Genomic DNA, 18,704 nt, shown 5'->3' with positions numbered 1-18,704 from the left:
TATATATTGGACAGGGTTTCTCTGTAGCCCAGCCTGTCCTGGAACTGTAGAACTCAGAGAGACCCTCCTGCTTCTGCCTCTGGAGTGTTGGCATTAAAGGCGTGCACCAAACTGGGTGGTGGCGGCACGCACCTTTAATCCCAGCACTGGGGAGGCTGGCTGATCTCTGAGTTTGAGGCCAACGTGGTCTACAAGAGCTAATGCCAGGACAGGCTCCAAAGCTACACAGAAAAACTGTCTCAAAAAGTAAGAGAAAAAAAGAAAAGAAAAAAACAAACCCTAGTCAAACAACAAAAAAGGCTTGCACTGCCGTCCAGTAAAAGACGTTTTAAGAGACAATGTGTAACTCATCCCAGCAATTCAGATTACAAATGGCCCAGGTGGACAGTGAGGAGCAACAATGGACGCGAATCATCAGATGGATAAGCAACAGCTGTCGATTACAGGCAGCATATTGTGTCGTCCTCAAAAAGAAACGATTGATTTTAAGATTGATGACCCTTGAAAACAATAGCAGTCACACTTCAAACACTGAGGTCAGGATGTGTGACCGCACTAGGAAATGCCCACAGGGACATGCAGATCAGAGATGCCAGGCGACAGGGAGGAAATGAGGAAAACCTGCAGATGGGGACGGACAAGGCTGGCTTTCAACATGAAGGAATGTTCTGGAGCGGAGGGTGGTGATGGTTGCGCAACACTGAGGACGTGCTGAAAGTCGCATGAGAGAGTGTTGTTTATTGGAAAGCGAGCCGGCGGCGTGTGGGAGTTTTATCCTGTTACTGAACTTTTAGCATCAGGAACGCACAGCACACCGCCAGTTTGCGTCGCTCTGGCCGCTTCCGGTCTGGGGACTCTTCTCCCCCCCCCCCCCATTAGCGGGACCCAGCGAATCACGTGCACTTCGTTACATAGTCACGCCCACCAGGCTAACTTTCAACCTACCGCACCTCCTTCCTGCGCGCCGGCCCCGCCTACCTCACGCTCCTGACAAATCTGCGTATACTCCACCAAAGAAACGCTGAGGGGGAAAAAACAAAAACCACAATAGCTGAGTAAAGAGGACCCTACGAGTGCGGTGACATGCGTCTACGTGTTCAAGGCTCATGAATAATTCATGTGAGGCGGAGTTCATAAATGGCCTTCTCTAAGTGGAAAGCTGAACTCGTCAGCGGCTCATGAATATGTATAGCGCAGGGGCGGAGAAGGGGTGTACGTCAGGCCGCCAAGGGGCGTGGCCATCTGAGTGGCAAACCCTTGAGGGCTGGCGTCCGAGGTGGGAGCCGCCGCAGCTCCGAGTGGTTCGGCTCGTGTGAGGGCCTGAGGCTGTAGGAAGCGCGCCTCAGGAGCCTACCGGCTTGCCAACCTGCGCGGCGCCGGGCGGCTGTGGGCCCGTGGCCAGTCGGGATTTTGGCGGGCAAGCGGTAGTCTGGGCAACCACCTAGCCCGAGGGAGAGTGAGCAGACCTTCCTCATGAATAATGCAGCAAGGCGGGAGGGCGGGCCTTATGGAAGCTTAGAGGCGTGGCCAAGGGCTTTGGCCGTGGACGAGCATTTCCTGTGACGTAGGATTCTGTGGGAGCTTGGGGCGTGTCAATGAACTGAAGTGGGGCGGGCGTCACCAGAACCTGTGGGCGTGGCCATGTGCGTAGTGCTTTTATTTTCAGTGTGGGCGGGCTCTCCTGGTGGGAGGCGTGGCCACCGCGGGCGGCATCTACAGGTCTTCTCTGAGAGGGGGCGGGCTCCCTGAGGCGAGGGGCGTGGTTATCTCGCCGGCTACTGCTGACAAACAAGTTCGAAACCGCCGGCCGGCGGGGACGCAATCGTCTGGATGCGGAACCAGCCTCTCCTCGTAAACAGCCCAGCTCGCGGCGAGCGCCGGCCGCGCCGCCCTGCTGACCGGCCTCGCGAGACCTCGGGGCGTGGCCTCAGTCCATCCGGTCCAACTGGGCGCCCTGCGGGGGGCGTGGCCGAGCCGGCTCATGAATAATGCATCGCGGCGGAGGGCGGGCAGGGCGGCGGGGAGGGCGGGCAGGCGTGCGGGCTCAGGGGCCGAGGAGGGGGCGGGGAGTGATGGTTACAAGATGGCGGCGCTGAAGGAGGCTCGGAGCTACGGGCTGTCGTGCGGGCGCGTGAGCGACGGCAGCAGGGTGTCGGTGTTCCACGTGAAGCTCACCGACAGTGCCCTGAAGGCTTTCGAGAGCTACCGGGCTCATCAGGTGAGCGGCGCGGCGTTCTGGCGGGCGGACTGCGCCGTGGGCACAAGGCCGCGTCCACACCTGGCGACACTTGGCCAACCCCAGTGACATCCTTCAGGTTTATTTTGAATCTGCTCTTTCGCTTTTTATAAAGCATGTCCTTCCTATGTAGCTCAGATTGGCCTTGGACTGACGACCATCCTCCTGCCTCAGCTTCTTCAGCGCTGGGATGACAGGCGTGCCTGGACCCACTCTTAGAAGGGGTAGTTACTGACCCCAGACCCTGTCTCCTCAGGTCAACTTGTGTCGCTGGAGGCTTTTGGACGAGGCCGTTGTGTTTTTTCATAGACTGAGGTGATGTTAGCTAGGCATGGTGGCTTCCTCTGGCTGGGCAGCAGTTCCACCACATTTGGTCGTTCCCTCTCGTAGTCCACCCGTCATCTGGGAGAATTCGAAGCCTTTTGGTGCTTCCTCCTGGCTTGGGGGTGGGGCGGGACCCCAGCAGTGTGCCTCCCTCCGGGTCTCACCTGGATGCTCCACCCAGGTCTTGGCACCACCCTGCGTCCACTGGGACAGAAGTTGCAGGTCCCCAGGGCAAGTGGTTTCAGGCTTCTTCTTAAAGTGGCTGGGGTGTTGGGTCTGTTTCTGGGACGTGTGTTTGCCTGTGTTGGCGCAGGGGGTGTTGACGCGGACGAGTGAGCAGAGAGTAACTAGGAAGGAATGTGGTTTCCTTCCTGCCCGGGACATGCGCAGCATCATTGGCCAAGCTAGGAATTTCTTCCCCATTCAGCCTTCTGGGGAGCCTACCTCTTCCCACCTGTCTTCCCATCACTTCTTTCGAGCCACTTCCTGCCTGTGTCAGGGTCTCAGTTTCCTCCTTTCTAGAACAGGATCTGATTTCTTTGGGAAAAGATTAGTTCTTCCTTTGTCAGGTTCCACACCTTGGGGCAGAAAGCGCCCCTGCAGCTGAGGAGGAAGAGGTGTTGGGGATTTGGGTGGTAGCCTCTGGTTGACCAGCCCAGCCGCTCTTCCTGGTTGGAGTCTTTCCCCTTGGGCCGTTCTGACTAGTACTGGAGGAGCAAGGCTTTTCCCAGAAACAGCTGGACCAGAGTGTGAGTCACCACTGTCAGGTGGACTTGGTACCTGGTGGCAGTGCTGCCAGCCCTTGCCCCGATGCCCCGGCAGCCTTCTCTCCAGCATCACCGTCATACTGTTATTTTGAATTTTGGGTGTGCATTACATCCCCTAAGTAAGCTTGGTCTTCCTCATGTGAGGGCGCTTATGGAACTATAGGCCACATGCATGTGCCCCAAGGAAGCCAGCTGTGTGTGGCCGCAGCTGACAACGAGGGTGCCTCTGCAGTGTGGCTGGCAGCATTCAGTTTTGGGGCAGTCCAACCCTGTGTTTATCTGGAAAGCTGACAGGGCATTTAACTGGCAAGGTGACTTTGAAGTTTAATCTCTTGTCAGCATAGGAGCCTCACGCTATCCTAGGTTGGTCTCAAACTCATGACTCTTTAAGTGCTAAGACGGCAGACAGGTATCCACCACTGGCCCAGCTTCAGAGATACATTGCTTGTTTAGTTTTCCGAGACAGGGTTTCTCTGTGTAGCCCTGGCTGTCCCGGAGCTCTCTGTAGACCAGGCTGGCCTCGAACTCACAGAGATCCATCTGCCTCTGCCTCCCGAGTGGAGTGCTGGGACTAAAGGTGTGTGCCATGCCTGGCCTGGATTTGAGCTTACCCTCTGAGCATGGAGGGGGCTGAGCCAGGGTGCGCTGACAGCAGGAGGGCAGGTTTGCAGTGGTGGGGACACGTCGGGGATGATGTGCACGGAGCAGTGCCGCCCGTGCTCTCCTGCCTGCTTCCCTGCGCTGCATTGGCAGGCATGCCCCAGTACAGTCCTATATTTTATTTTGAATCTCTAGGAGATTTTTCTTAACTTCATGTGTAGCCAGAGCAGAAGCTTGAGAGGAACTGACTGTGGAATGGCTGTGTGTGGCCTAGGGAAGGAGCTGGGCATACCTCAGTGGAAGGTTGGGAATGTGTGGTGACCTATACTGCAACAGGAGGCCATGCCAGTTCAAGGCGCAGCCATAGAGATGACCGGAGTCCATCTCACCTGGGGCTTGGGTTTTTTTCTCTTCTAATGTTAAAAAATATAAAATAAAAGATAAAAAGAAAAAAGGCATACTGCCTAGGGTCCCAGGGCTGGGTAGGATGAGGAGCTCAAGGCCAGCCTGAGCTAAACAACCTAATAAAATGTCCCCAAAACCAAACTGGTGCTGATGTGGCACTTCATCTTTGTGTTTTGGGGTTCAGTGGGTGTGGCATTTAGGAGAGCTAAGGAAATGTGGTCTTCTCATCCTTTCAGGACAGCCCGTTGCTGCTGAGAGGCATGCCCTGACTGCTATGAGATGGGGACCCTGCCTCCATCTATTTCACTCTTGTTCATCCTTGTTGGCTAGGTGGGCTCTGTGGCCACGTGTCCTCACCTTGTCCTTGGTAGAAAGGCACAGAGAGGTCAGGGGAAATTGAGGGTTCAAGCAGAGTCCACGTCCAGAACCTTGAGTGGCTGTGGGCTAGCAGAGGCCTGACATCTTGCAACTCCAGGTCTTCCTTAGGTCTGCAGAGGTCTGTTCCCACTAGAGTCCCAGCTTCTACCGAGGTTCTGCTGTGGCCTCATGTTCCTGGAGCTGTCACTTGGCTGTAGGAGGCTACCTTCTGGACCGATCCTGTACTGTCCTCCCAAGAAAGAAACACTCTCTCCTGTCAGCATAGGGCTGGCCTTTGGGCCCAGAGGCACTGAGATGCGCCTCTCATTACACCTGATGGTCTAGAATCCTCAAGAGTTGGCAGAGCTGGGCAAGGGAGATCCACCAGGGTAGATGTAATAAGGAGAGAAAGTGGGGCCTAGAAGGGCGTTGGAGGCCCTGGCTCACTGTGTTGCACCGTGGGGAAGACTGAGTATGGGGCAAGAGGAGCCCCAGTTGAGCCTGCATCCTCCTGGTGTGGTTCTGCATTCCTGGGGATTCCCGCCTTTTGGGATTGGACACTGCCCTGACAGTGGGCTGGTGGCTCCCACTTTGTCCAGAGGCTGATGAACCTTGAAGCACATCACCAACCCCCTGTCCCAGGCCTTCTCTCAGTGCTCATGAGTCTCAGGTCAGTCTGCTTGTACCCTAGAGAGACTTGGTGACTAAGGGATCGTGCCACCTTACTGGCATGTCTGTGTTGTGCCCTGTTTTCAGAGAAAGCTGGAGTGTGACAGGATCACCTTCTCTTGTTCCCTGCTTGTCCTGTGTCATTCATCCCAGTCAGCCCAATCGGGGAGCAGTGTCCAGTCTTCAGGTGAAGTCATGGGTGGTGGCTCTAGACGCAGAATCACCTCTCAAGACCTTTAAGCAGGGAAGTAGCTCAGAAGCCAGGCATCAAGGCCTCAGAAGGGCTGTGGCTCTCTGCCAGGAAGGGTTGACCATACTGGTGTGGGCATCAGAAGTGTGGTGGCCTCATGCCTTTGGCCTGCTGGGGTGTGGGTTCACATGTGTGTTGTAGGGTAGGTGCTGGATGGTGCTGAGGCCGAATTCCTCAGAGGACTAGAGAAAGAGGGAAACAGCCTGGCGCTGGAGTCTTTGGGGGTGATAGGTGTGTGTCAACGACTTGACTCCTCCCTGGCCACTGTGACCCTTGGCTTTGCTTCCGGCTGCCTGCCTGTGGCCACGGTGACTGTGTGTAAACAGCAGGCACTCAGAACCAACCCATCTGTTGACTCATCTGCAGGCCAGAGTTCATCACCCTGCAAGCAGTTTTGATAGCACACCAGGATTGTGACATCCTGGCGGCCTTGAAGGAGGAACTACCCAGCATGGAAAACATGGCTACTTTTTCCTACTCTGCTAGTCCCTATGCCCCAACCGGACCCACAGGAGACCCCAGGATGGGGCTAATGGGCACACACTGGAGTCCTGCTGATTGACCTGGGTGCTCTGAGTCACATATGTACATGTGTGCAGCTCATAGGAACATGAGGTTCCCATGGTGACCTCACACTAGTGTCTAGCAGGTGGATAGTTTGTCTGTTTTCATTTTTTTTTTCTTTTCTTAGACAGGTGTCATGTAGTACTAGCTGGCCCTCTCTTTGCTTCCCAAGTACTTGGATGACAGGTGTTTGCTACCACACCCATTGTTGTGTCACGGTTCAATAAAAAGAAAAGCTGGTGTCCAAATAGGCCATCCTGAGAAAACTGTCCCACACTTAGTGTCATAGCCCTGTGCTCTAATGACATCCTGCAGGCAGGAGTCTCCCTGGCCAAGGAGTAACCAGGCCCAAGGGTTTGGGGTGGGGGCTGGCATCCAGTGATCCCCAGAGTCCATATATGTCTGTTGCAGCACATGGGAAGCTGTCTCCTTTTTACTCTGTGCACAGCTAGCATAGAGGGGAGGCCCACAGAAAACAGTTGTGACTGTCCCTGCAGCCTGTGGTACATTCCTGTCTCCCTTCCCCCATCCCCTGAGACAAGGTTTTTCTGTGTAGCTTTGGCTGTCCTGCAACTTGATCTGTAGACCAGGCTGGCCTCGAACTCAGAGATATCTGCCTCTGCCTCCGAGTGCTGGGATTAAAGGGGTGTGCCACCACTGCCACATACTTTTGGTGGTCAGACATGCATGCGATTTTGTATCTTTCTTCCCTAGTCATAGACAATTTATTGTCCCTTAAACTGAAGCCTGTGTGGTTGGCCCCAATGAGCTGCACTGCAGCACAAGCTTTCCTGGCTGCTCTGTTTTAAATTTTATTTTGTGTGAATGGGTGTTTGTAGGAGGAGGGCCTGCTTGTTTGTTCCAGCCACCTGGCTAACTTAGACCCAAAATAATCACACAGAAACTGTATTAACTAAATCACTGCTTGACCCATTAGCTCTAGCTTCTTATTGGCTAACACATATTAATTTAACTCATTTCTATTAATCCGTATATCGCCACGTAGCTGTGGCTTACCGGCTAAAGTTCCAATCTGCCTGTGTCTCTGGTGGCTCTATGGAGGCTCTCTGACTCCACCTTTCTCCTCCCATGCTATAGGCCAAGCCAGTTCTTTATTCATTAACCAATAAAAGCAACACATAGACAGATGGACCTCCCATACCACGTGTTTCTATCTATATAACACTTTCATGCCTGGTGCCAGATGAGGGCATCAGATCTCCTGGAACTGGAGTTTCAGGTGGTTATGGCCACTGTGAGGGTTGTCGAAACTAAACCTGAATCCTCTGCAAGAGCAACTGGTACTCTCAGCTGCTGAGCCATTTGCCCAGTCCCTCACTTTCTTCCTTGTAGCCTGGAGATAGAATCCAGGCTCTAGAGCATGCTAGGCAGATAGTGACCACTGAATACCCCAGCCTCTCGAGCTCTTCATTTTGATGTCTGCACCTTCCACCGCTGTGTATGCAGCAGGTCTCCCTATTCCTTGGTCAGACATGTATGCTAGATGTGGTGTGTGATCCTGGGAATACTGCTGTGGGAACCTTGAGTAGTGAGTGACTCTGGCTGACAGTGTCCTAGGAAGGTCCATGAAGTCATAGGTCTTGAGGAGGAGGCTCAGTGCTGGGAGCCACTGGTGTGGTCCCCACGAGAGGTACGGTGAGCTGGGAGAGCCAAGCTGGAGGCAGCGAGGCCCAGAGGAGGTTATAGAAAGAAGCTCCGGGGCCTGGGCTGGGACAGTACGCCAGGAGTGGGCCCGAGGACAAGTGCATGAGGCATGTCTGAGAAGGTGGCTATCTCCCTTAGAGCCAGGCTGGCCCAGAGCTGCCTCCTCCTGGCTCTACCTCCTTGGTGCTAGGGTGACAGGTATGTCCCATAGTGATCTGCCTTCTCTTTCTCCTTCCCTTCCTTCTTTCCCTTCTCTCTTTTCTCTTTTCCTTTTCCTTTTCTCTCTCTATCCCTGTGTTTCTCTTTGCCACTTTCATTCTTTTTCTTTTTATGGAGCTGGAACCCAAGGCCTGGATTTCGCCAGTCAGGTACTTATTATCATGGACTAGAACCCTTGGCCACACATGTGCAATTATAGAGTTTTTTATTGTTGCGTGTGAATGTGTGCCATGGTGTGTGTGTAAATCAGAGGACAACTTGTAAGAGTGTTCTCCTTCCACCACAGAGGTCCGAGGGAGTGAACTCAGGGTGACAGGCACCATTATGTACAGTCTTCTGGTGAGCACCATGTGTGCAGTTTGAAGGTGGTTTGAATGGGTGTGGCATTGTGAAATAGCCTGTCCTCCTGGTTGCCCCAGCCCAGGCCTCAGCACCTCTCACATCTGACTACCATAGGGTCAGTCACCACCAATACCATGTGCTGACCCCGACACCTGATGCTGAGTCCCTTGAAAACCATCACCTGGGCAAGTATGACTGGAAATGCAGAGAAGGTGGCTGGAAGGTCTCATCGATTCCTGGGCCACACCTCTAGTCATGTGTGGCAGCAGACTTTGTAATAGCCCACCCAGGACTCAGGTGCGGGTGCAGTTCCTGGAGTTCTTCTGGCTGCCTTTTGCATGGAGGACTAAGCTCAGTGTGGGGATGCCACTCTTTTCTCTCTTTCTGTCTCTTTTTGTTGTTTGTTTTTTGAGGCAGGGTTTCTCTGTGTAGCCCTGTCTGTCCTGGAACTCACTCTGTAGACCAAGCTGGCCTCGATCTCAGAGATCTGCCTGCCTCTGCCTCCTGAGTGCTGAGATTAAAGGTGTGTACCATTACTGCCCAGCTGGAAATGCTACTCTTGATATGTTCTGCTGAATTCTTCCCTAGCCACTGTCCTGTGCTTGGAGAAGGTGTGGCAAAGTCCTTTCCCTCTTAAAAAGCTAAGGGATGGTTTCTGGTTATGGTTCCTCAAGGCCACTGTGCCACCCTGGGACCTTGGTGTCTGTGGGGACAGTAGATGGTGCCTGTCTATTAGACATGGCCCCACTCTTATTACCACTGTGCCCTCTAAAAGCAGAGGCCCAGTGCTGTGCATTCTGTGCACATGCCACAGATCATTCAGGTAACAGGATGGTGGACCTCCTTGGGTGCCTGCATGGCTCCCTCTGAGCAGGCTGCAGGTCATAAGAGATCACCAGAAACTTCCGAGAAACCCTGTGTTGTTTTCACAGTGTGTGCAATCATCTGGGCATGTGAGATGCTTCAGTGTCTACCTCCTGGGCAGCTTGCTGTATTTTTATTTGTTTGTTGTGAGAAAGGAACTCTCTACAAAGCCCAAGCTGTCCTTGAACTCATAGAGAACCCCTTGCCTTTGCCTCCTGAGTGCTAGACATGTGCTGCCATGCACAGCCCAGACTGTCCTCAAGTTTGCATGTGCTCCTTTCATTCCAGTGCCACTGTGATGTGGTGTAGCACGAATAATAAAAATCCAGAGACAGAAATTGGCGTTCAGCCTGAAAACCAGAAAAGCAAAGCAGCCAAGCCACTAGAGAAGTCTACCAAGGCTGGATGATCACAGACTAACAGACTAAACTTCTCCCATTTTATATTCCCACTAGTGCTGGGATTAAGGGCGCAAAACTCGCTAGTTCTAGGATTAAAGGTGTGAACCATCACTATCTGGATGGATCACACAAGTGGCCTTGAAATCACAGAGATCCATCTGCCTCTCCCAAATCCTGGGATTAAAGGTCTGTGTTCCTACTGCCTCACCTCTAGTGGCTTAGCTTTGCCCTTTTGATCTTTAGGCAAACTATTTATTAAAACATAAATAAAGTATCACTATAGTTACAGCTATTCTTGCCATTTTTCCTTTAGATTTATCTTGATTTATTTATTTGGGTATTTTTGAGATAGGATTTCTCTGTATAGCTTTGCTGCCTGTCCTAGAACTCACTCTATAAAACAAGGCTGACCTGAAACTCACAGAGATCCACCTGCCTCTGCCTCCCGAGTGCTAGGATTAAAGGTGTGTGACACCATGGTTGGCTAGATTTATCTTTTCAGTAAGTAAGGGTTATTGTGTGTGTGTCACACACATCTACAGGTGCCAGCCAAATGCAGACACTTCGGATCCCCTGGAACTAGAATTAGAGGTAGTTGTAAGCCACCTGCTATTGGTGGTGGGAAGTGAACCCAGGTCCTCTGCAAGAGTAGCCAGTGCTCTTAACTGCTCTTACACATTTCCTGGGTTTTATTAGAAGTGGTGTGTGTGCATGTGTGTGTGCGCGTGCACATGTATGTGCATGAGTATGCATGTCCACAGCAATGTGGCAGTCAGGACAACACTGGAATCTCTTCTCCCATCTTCATGTAGATCTAGGAGCAGACTCAGATTGTCAGGCTTGAAGGCAAGTACCGTTACCACAGGAGATTGGCTTGGGCTGTTGTTCTGGAGGGCTGAGTGAGAGGAAGAGCCAAGTGGCCTCACTGAGTTAGTGAGGTGGTGTGACCACTGCCTATTGCTGGAAAGACTGTCAAACCATTAATACCCTTGGGATACAAGATGAAGAGGGAAGAGGGGGCTCAATCCTCAGAGCTCCCCAACCTTACAGCAGCAGGACTCTGATGGGCCACAGGCCCTGGCAGTGTCACCTGCTTGATGGCAGATTCAGCTCTGCCAGTCCCCTTGGCTAGAGGTTGGCAGTGGGCACTGTGATTTCTCCTGGCTGGAGTAGGCCCAAGGCTGTGAAGCCAGGAGCTCCAGGACTCTGGGGGGGTCAGACAAGTGGGGCAGCCTTGGCTCCCAGGCCTGCTTGCCTCTTTTCCTGTCTGTTATCTCTCCCCGTTGCTGGCTGGAGGTGAGTGGGAAGGAGGAAAGGATGAGAGTTTCTGGAGTGGCCTCCATCTGGCGTGTCTCAGTATGCAGGTGCACATGGGTAGCATGACTGCTCTGCCCTGCAAACGCCAGCGCAGGCCTCAGTTCAGGCAGGAGACAGTCCTCACCTGCCCTTCCTAGTGCTGTGCCAAGCTTCAGGCCCAGGACTCCTTGCCTTTCCCCTACTGCCCCACCACCCCCCGGTCTGTCTCTGTCTCTTTCATGCCCCCTACTTCTCTCTTACAAGTTTGTTTTTGGTTTTGTTTTTTTGAAGTAGGATCTCCTCTCTTTGTAGTCTTGGCTCCCTGGAACTTGCTGCGTAGACCAGGCTGGCTTCAGAACTCAGAGAGATCCACCTGCTTCTGCCTCCTGGGTACTAGATTAAAGGCATACACCACCAGAGCTGGCTCTCACTAGTTTATTACCATGGTTTGAGAATGGGCAATACACATGTCGTGGCACACATGTGGAACTCAAAGAACTGCTTTGTGAGTTGGTTCTTTTCCTTGCATCTTCATGGGTTCCAAGAACTGAACACAGGTCACCAGGCCCCCCCCTCCGGTTTTTTATTTTATTTATATTTTTTTGTGAGACAGCATTTCTCTGTGTAACAGTCCTAGCTGTCCTGAAACTTGCTTTGTAGACCAGGCTGGTCTCGAACTCACAGAGATCTACCTTCCTCTACTTCCCAAGTGCTGGGATTTAAAGGTGTGTACCATCACTGCCCAGCCCTTCTTTCTGTTTTTTTTTTTTTTTTTTTTTTTTTTTTTTTTTTTTAGGTAGGGTTTCTGTGTGTACCCTAGCCCAAGTTCAGGCTGCCCCAGAACTTGAGGTCCTTCTGCCACAGTGCTAGGTCACATCTGTGCCACCTCCGCCCCACTCCTGACTCCTTCCTGTTCTTTTTTTTTTTTTTTAAATATTTATTTATTTATATATTTATTTATTTATTATGTATACAATATTCTGTCTGTATGTCTGCAGGCCAGAAGTGGGCACCAGACCCCACTACAGATGGTTGTGAGCCACCATGTGGTTGCTGGGAATTGAACTCAGGACCTTCGGAAGAGCAGGCAATGCTTCCAACCGCTGAGCCATCTCTCCAGCCCCTTCCTTCTTGTTCTTAAACAGCGGTTTTTCAAGGAAATTACGCTTCCTGCTATGGACCTCGTGGTCTCCCCACATCCTGGCATGACTTCAGATCCCAGCAAGGGTCTGAGATGATGAGGACACTGTCATATCCACAGTCAGTTCCCACCCTTGGGAGAGGACCCCGGGTGTCTGCTGTGCTCTGCTTGTCTGCAGACTTGTTCCCGGGATCCTGATGGTCCTCTAACTGCCCTGTTTTTTAGAGGGTCCTTACAGCCTCTGCTGTCACAGCTGTGTGGGGAAATTCCTCCTGTGCTGCCCTTGGCTCAGTGGATGGAGAGGACCCTGGCCATGTGATTGTTGCCCTAAACCAAGCCATGATCCAAGGGGTCATGCCACACTGCCCTGTCTTTGTAGATAAGTTTTAGCATGACATCATGTATGGGGATAGGCTGTTAAGCTGGGAGTGTTGGCCCTGCCCTCCTCTATAGTCTTCATTCCCCAAGCTGTGGTCTCAGGGTTGTACTGACTCGGGAGAGAGTCCCGTGGTTCTCGTGTTGTCCTGTTAACAGTAGATACTTGGAGAGAGTGACCATCTACATCACATTGTCTACATGGATGACATCAGCTTCCCCAACATGCTTATTGGGGGCGCCTCCACCCCAGGATACTCCACAGATGCTGCAGGACAGTGACACACCTATGCTGCTTCCAGAGGGACCTAGGGAACACCTGGGTATCTGAGCTGGGTCTAACTTTTGTTGTTTAAAAGCAGATGCATCCCACCCTGGTCCCTGGTGGGCTGGAGCCTTGCAGTCTGGGTAAGGGAGCTTCGCCTCTTGTCTGTTGCCTCATTCTGGGCGCTGACTGCAGTCCCTATGCTCTGCCAGTGGCTGATGACTCCATAGGGGAGGTTTAGTGGTCTACAGGGTGGCTGTCCGGTGGTGGTTCCATCAGCCTGGACAGCTGGAGTGTGTGTGTGTGAAGGTCTGTGAGAGTTGAACTCCAGGAGTCTCCTGGTTGGTCTGCTTAGGGCTCCTGCTTTTCCGTGTGTCCTTAGGTCTCCAGGTGGCCAGCACTTAGGATAGTGTGACTGGTGGAAACCTCCCTGGGAGCTGTCTGAGGGCAGGGGCAGGCTGCAGCTAGCAGAGTGTGTTCTTTTCCCGTGGCTCTATTTTTGGAGTTGGCGTGAGGCATCCACCACTTGTTCCAGGGAAATGTGCTTGGCTCGGGACATTTGAGATGGGGAAGGGACAGTGGGGGCTTGTGATAGCCTGTCTCAGGATCCCAGCTTCCTTAGAGGAGGAACTGGACCCCTGGTCAAGGGCCCTCATCCCTCCCGTCCCAAATGACAAGGCTTCTCTGTTGGGCTGCCCATGGGTAGGAAGCCAGCTGTCCTGAGCAGGCTGGGGCTGTGGTCTGGTCTTCCCTGCTGTCCTCTCCTGCTTTCTCTCTTTGTCACAGCACTTCCCCCAGGGAAGATGCCCTGTTTTCTCTCACCTAGGAAGGTCAGCCTCCATCCCTCCAGAACAGGGGTCTGCAGAGCCTGATATAGTGGATAGGGCCCTGGCCACAACTGCTGTGGCTCCACAGGGCAGAGGCCGCTCCTGTCTTCATAGGAGGACTGCCCAGGGTTGTGGCTTTGATGACTATCTGCCCTGGGACCCCAAATGTTTCCACTCTCTCTTTTCCTTCCCATTCTCCTCTATTGTGTGAGTACATTGGAAACCTGGCTACCTTATGAGGTGACAGGGATGATCAGTGAGGATGGCTGTGGTCTCCTAGGACAGGGCCTGAGGCTCAGGAGAGCTGCAGGTGTGCCCATCCTCGTCACATGCCTCTCCCCAGTTAGAGTGAGGTGGCCTGCAACTGGGAGCCTGAGGGTGCCTGCAGTAGGACTCTGCAGGCCAGGTACTTTATCTAAGGTGTGGCGCCAGGGCAGCAGCCTGGCATGCACCAATAGAATCTGCCTACCCCCATGCATATGTGATCCAGATTTGTGAGGTAGGCTAGGCTGAGCGCCAGCGCCAGGTCCCAGTCCTTCAGTTCCCATGCTAGTGTCACCTGTGGACCTTTGATGTCCTAGAAGCTCAGTCACTAAGGGACCTTTGTGAGGTGGCAACAGGAGTCCTGTTTGTAGCTCTCCTGGACCTTAGCCCTGATCTGCTCTGTGGGGCTGTCCCTCTGCTTGTGCTTGACAGGCAGCCAGGGATAGCCAGGTGCCTTTGCTCTGAAGCCCAGGTCCCTGGTCTCCCTTGGGAGGCAGATGAACATCATGGTTGACTCAAGACTGAGGTGATGAGGGGTGTGTAGCTGGCAAGGCTGCACTGTCTAGACCGGAGGAGGAGTGGCCATCACTTGGTTCAACAGTCCCACTCTCCACAGGAAGTGCTTCTGACCACTGCAGTCCCTGTCTCTACTGTCCTGGGACAACTGTGGCCCTTAGCCACTTGTGGTCAAGCAGGATGCTAAAATGATGTGGTGTGTGCTAGTGAAAGTGACAAAGGTGTCATAGTACCCATTGGGAATGCCCACAGGCTTGCCCCACTGTCCTTAGGATGGGCGTCTGAATACAGGAAAGCCCTATGTTAGGAGGGTGGGGTGTGTGGCTCCTGAGCCAGGTCAGGACTGACCTGTCCTTGGTCCCTATATTACCTAGATGGCACACCTAACATTTGATGGGAAGTCAGTTCTTAAAATGGAAGGGAAACACTGGAAGGCACAGCTGTCACCACACTCATGTCTTGGGAGAGTCAGCGGCACACCTTTTCTTCCAGCTGGAAGGTAACACACTTTTAATGCTCGTAGAGGCAATCTGTGAGTTCAAGCCAGCCTGGTCTATATAATGAGTTCCAGACCAGACAGGGTTTTATAATGAAAATACATATGTATGTATATATGGGGGGGGCACACATGCTATAAGCATCTTTTCAGTCCAAAGGACTATGGAGTCACTTGGTTCCCTTCCACCGTTGTGTGGGGTCTGGGGGCTGAACTTAGGGTCTGATTTGTGTAGCAAGCACTTTACACACTGAGCTATCTCCTGGACCTCTTTTTTGAGACTCGGTCTTACTTTACAGCCCAGGCTGCTATTTGTGGGATCCTTCTGTCTCAGTCTGTCCTGTGCTGGGATCCTGTGTATGGACCACTAAGCACATTGAATGGGCTTTCTTTGGCCTGGGTTAGGGTTTCCCTTTGGGGGCAGGAGAACTTTCTGAGTGGCAGGTTGCTGTTGTCACCATGGATCTGACCATCTAGACTGTCTCCTCTCTCTTTGGGTGCACCTCCAGGGCTTTCTCTCCTTCACCCCCTGGTTCCTCCTGTGCCAGACACTGAGTGGAATCTGTCGTAGCTCTGGTTTGTCTCCAGTGGCTTCTGTGCACTCCTCACTCATGCTGAATGCTTATGTTGCTTCCCACTGGTGTCTAGCTGATCATGGCTTGTGCCCCTGGCTCAGGTGACTCCCTTGCACCTGGCTTCTGTTGTGTCAGCTTGATGGGTGGTGGGAGAGCTGCTATTTTGGAAAGCTGGCTCTGTCTGCTCATGCTAGACAAGTGGGCCTCCCTGCCTTGAGTTTGGCTATTTGGTGTGTAGATTGTTAGAACATGCAGAGTTGACAGAGCAGGTGGAGTGTGCCTGCTGCCCTCCCCTGAGCTCTGTGTGCCTCCTAGATGTGCACTGATCTTTGGTCAGTGTCTGCTGCTTTGGGAGACATGAGGTCAGAGCCCAAGTAGCTTCCTTGATGGCCTTGCCCAGCACTTTGCACCTTGCTGGGTGATTTCTAGGTCATGAAACAGTTTTGGGAAAAGCCAGCCCACTCTTCCTTTCTTTGTTGAGGCAGCCAGTGGGCATTTTTAGTTTGCCCAGCACTTCTGGCCCTTGTCCCTTTGGTTACACTGTGACCTTGGCTGGAGAGCAACAGGGTGAGCAGCACATGGAATTTTTTTGTTGTTGGATTTTCTTTTTTTTTTAATTTATTTTTATTTTATGTGCATTGGTGTTTTGCCTGAATGTATGTCTCTGTAAAGGTTCTGGATCCCCTGGAACTGGAGTTACAGATAGTTGTGAGTTGCTATGTGGGTGCTAGGAATTGAATTCAGGTCCTCTGAAAGAGTATAAACAGTGCTCTTAACCACTGAACCATCTCTCCAGCCCTCTTGGGTTTTTTTTTTTTTTTTGTCGTTGTTGTTGTTGTTGCTGCTGCTGCTGCTGTTGTTGTTTTTTTGGGGGGACAAGAGTTCTCTACATAACTTTGACTGTCCCTGAACTCATTATGTAGACTGGCATGCTGGCCTTGAACTCACAGAGATCATCTGCTTCTGCCTTCCAAGTGCTCTACACATGGGGTTCTGAGGCTGCAAGAGGCAAGCCTGTCATCAAGGTCCCATGCCAGGCTGTGGGTTCTCTTCCTCACTTGGGCTATCTACAGGGCTGGCCTAGGTCCCTTTATCAAGTTAGGTGTTCTTTTGTTTGAGGATTTTATAGGAACATTCAGTAAAACAAATCAGGAATTGAAGGGAACTAAGACTGTATGTGTTGTGTGTGTGTGTTGTGTGTGTGTATGTTGGCATACGTATTGTTTTGTGTGCAGCTAGGGCTGTTACACTGTTTCCACAAGTGAGTTAGATTTCTACTTCTCTATGACAAAACACAGAGAAGCTGAGTGTGTGTGTGTGTGTGTGTGTGTGTGTGTGTATTTGTTGTTGTTGTTTTGAGACAGGGTTTCTCTTTGTAACAGTCCTGGCTGTCCTGGAACATGAACCTGAGTATCTTATTGAGGTCACACATGTTGGACTAGGACATTCTAAGCTCAGCTACTTCTAGGGCCCATGTGTCGTTCCTACTTGGAAAGGTTGAGTGAGGCAGGGCTTCTGTGTGTGTGAAACTTGTTCTCCTGCAGCCCTTCTGCTGGTCCTGAACACCAGCACAGGGACCTCTTGGTTGCTTGATGCCCAAGGTGGGTAAAGAAACTCTGCCCCATTAGAGCTGGTTGAAACCTGTCCTGGTCCTGGTGGGCTCTGCCTTCCCAACAGAGGTCCTTATAGCACTCGGTGGTGTACAGTGTGGCGCACAGCTGCTGCTTCCCCAGGGTCTGCACACCCCAGACCTCATCTCTGAGAAACAGCATGTAATGGTTCTATTTGGTCATTCTCGTTGGTAGGAAGTTTGGAGGACACAATGTGTTTATATGGAGAATTAAGGTCTTTATTTATTTAAAGGCAGTCAGATAAAGGCCAGACTTGCCTTGGAGTCTCTGAGGCTACTGAGCCCCTGAGTGCTGAGTGAGGGGTGTGCAGTCTCTGTGTGTGTAGGAGCCGGAAGCCAGGGCCAGACATGTGCTTGGTGAGCACTCTGCCCACCAAACTGCAGCCTCAGCACCCCCAACACACTAGAGCAGTTTTAATCTCACAGCAACATAGAGTGGACTGTTAAGAGAGGCCTTTCTCTCGCCTCCATGGCACTACAGCAGGGCCCAGTTCACAGTACCGTTCTGTCACAACAAAACACTTCCGACTTTCTCCTGAGGGCATATAGCCAGCATGCTGGGGAGCCCTGAAGCAGGTCACATGGTAGTAGCAGACAGGAAGCAGGGTTGGCCTGTACCCCTCAGAAACTCCCCTCAGTGACCCACTTCCTCCACTAGACTACTTCCTAAAGCACACCCCACTGAAAATACACACAAGCAATACCATTGGCTTGGGGAAGAGTGTGCCCACACATGAGCCTGTGGGAACCATTCATGACAAACTGATCCGGGTCTCACAACCCAGATCCCTACAGTTACAAAGGTTTCAACATTGTTTAAAAGTCAGAATCTCTGCTGAGTTTCTGAGGCCCAAAACCAGACATGGGGGGTGCCCTGCCTATTGTTATAGAGGGTCAAGAGTTCAAGGTCACCTTCACCTACATAGTCTGGCCTGCATAAGCCTTCTGGGCTTTGAAGACTTGAGCAGCCCATGACCTGTGGCAAGTGGAACCTTTCTTTTGGGCCTGCTCTGCTTTGTGCCTACAGCTTTTCTCGCTGGACATCTATGTGAGTTTGCTTTCTTTTGATTTGATAAAACTGACCAAAAGCAACTTGTAAAGGAAAGGGTTTATTCTAGCTTGTAGTTGAAATCTGTTGTCAAGGGAAGTCAGGGCAGGAACTCAAGACAGGAGCAGGAATAAAGGCCTTGGAGGAATGCTGCTTACTGGTTTGCTCAGTCTGCTTTCTTGTACCACCCACAACCACCTGCTGGCATTGCCCACATGAATCATTAATCAAGAACATGCTATGCCTCCAGACTTGCATACAGGTCAGTCTGATGGAGCTGACTCCTCATGTGACATTTCCTTTTCCCAGATCACTATAGCTTTTGTCAAGTTGACAAAAGAAACCTAACCAGCCCAGTGTCTTACGTTCCTGACCATCCTGGCATCCCAGTGTCCCTGAGGCCTCACTTTCCCAGCCCTGTGCCTCTCAGGGCCTCCCTGCTACATGCAAAAGGGTTCTCTGCTCTCTCCAGGAGTCTTTAGGTGTGGGGGCTGGCCTGCAAGGCACTTCTCTGTTGTGCTGGAGCCAAGTCCATGTCAACTCTTACTGAGCTCTGAGCAGTCGCAGCCCTGCTATGCTTTGTACAAAGCCCCCTTGTCCACTTTAAA

The 18,704-nt window shown here is 52.0% G+C and overlaps 1 protein-coding gene across 2 annotated transcripts in view; it reads left to right on the top strand.

The window, feature by feature from the left end:
• The first annotated feature begins 2,052 nt into the window (after positions 1 to 2,052).
• Positions 2,053 to 18,704, top strand: part of Ell (elongation factor for RNA polymerase II) — a 55,521-nt gene continuing 38,869 nt past the window's right edge. Inside the window, exon 1 of one of the 2 annotated variants that reach the window (XM_050127592.1) lies at positions 2,053 to 2,218. In XM_050127592.1, the coding sequence (XP_049983549.1) occupies positions 2,084 to 2,218 (135 nt within the window). In that variant the 5' untranslated portion in view covers positions 2,053 to 2,083. The remainder of the gene's footprint in view (positions 2,219 to 18,704) is intronic. The other variant, XM_050127591.1, reaches the window with a different exon arrangement.

The sequence above is a fragment of the Alexandromys fortis genome, unplaced genomic scaffold (assembly GCF_014885135.2).
Source record: "Alexandromys fortis isolate MF-2015 unplaced genomic scaffold, M_Fortis_MF-2015_v1.1 scaffold_284, whole genome shotgun sequence".
NCBI classification, from domain to species: Eukaryota; Metazoa; Chordata; class Mammalia; order Rodentia; family Cricetidae; genus Alexandromys; species Alexandromys fortis.
Note: the sequence above shows the minus strand (reverse complement) of the source record. Positions and strands in the feature narration are given on the sequence as shown.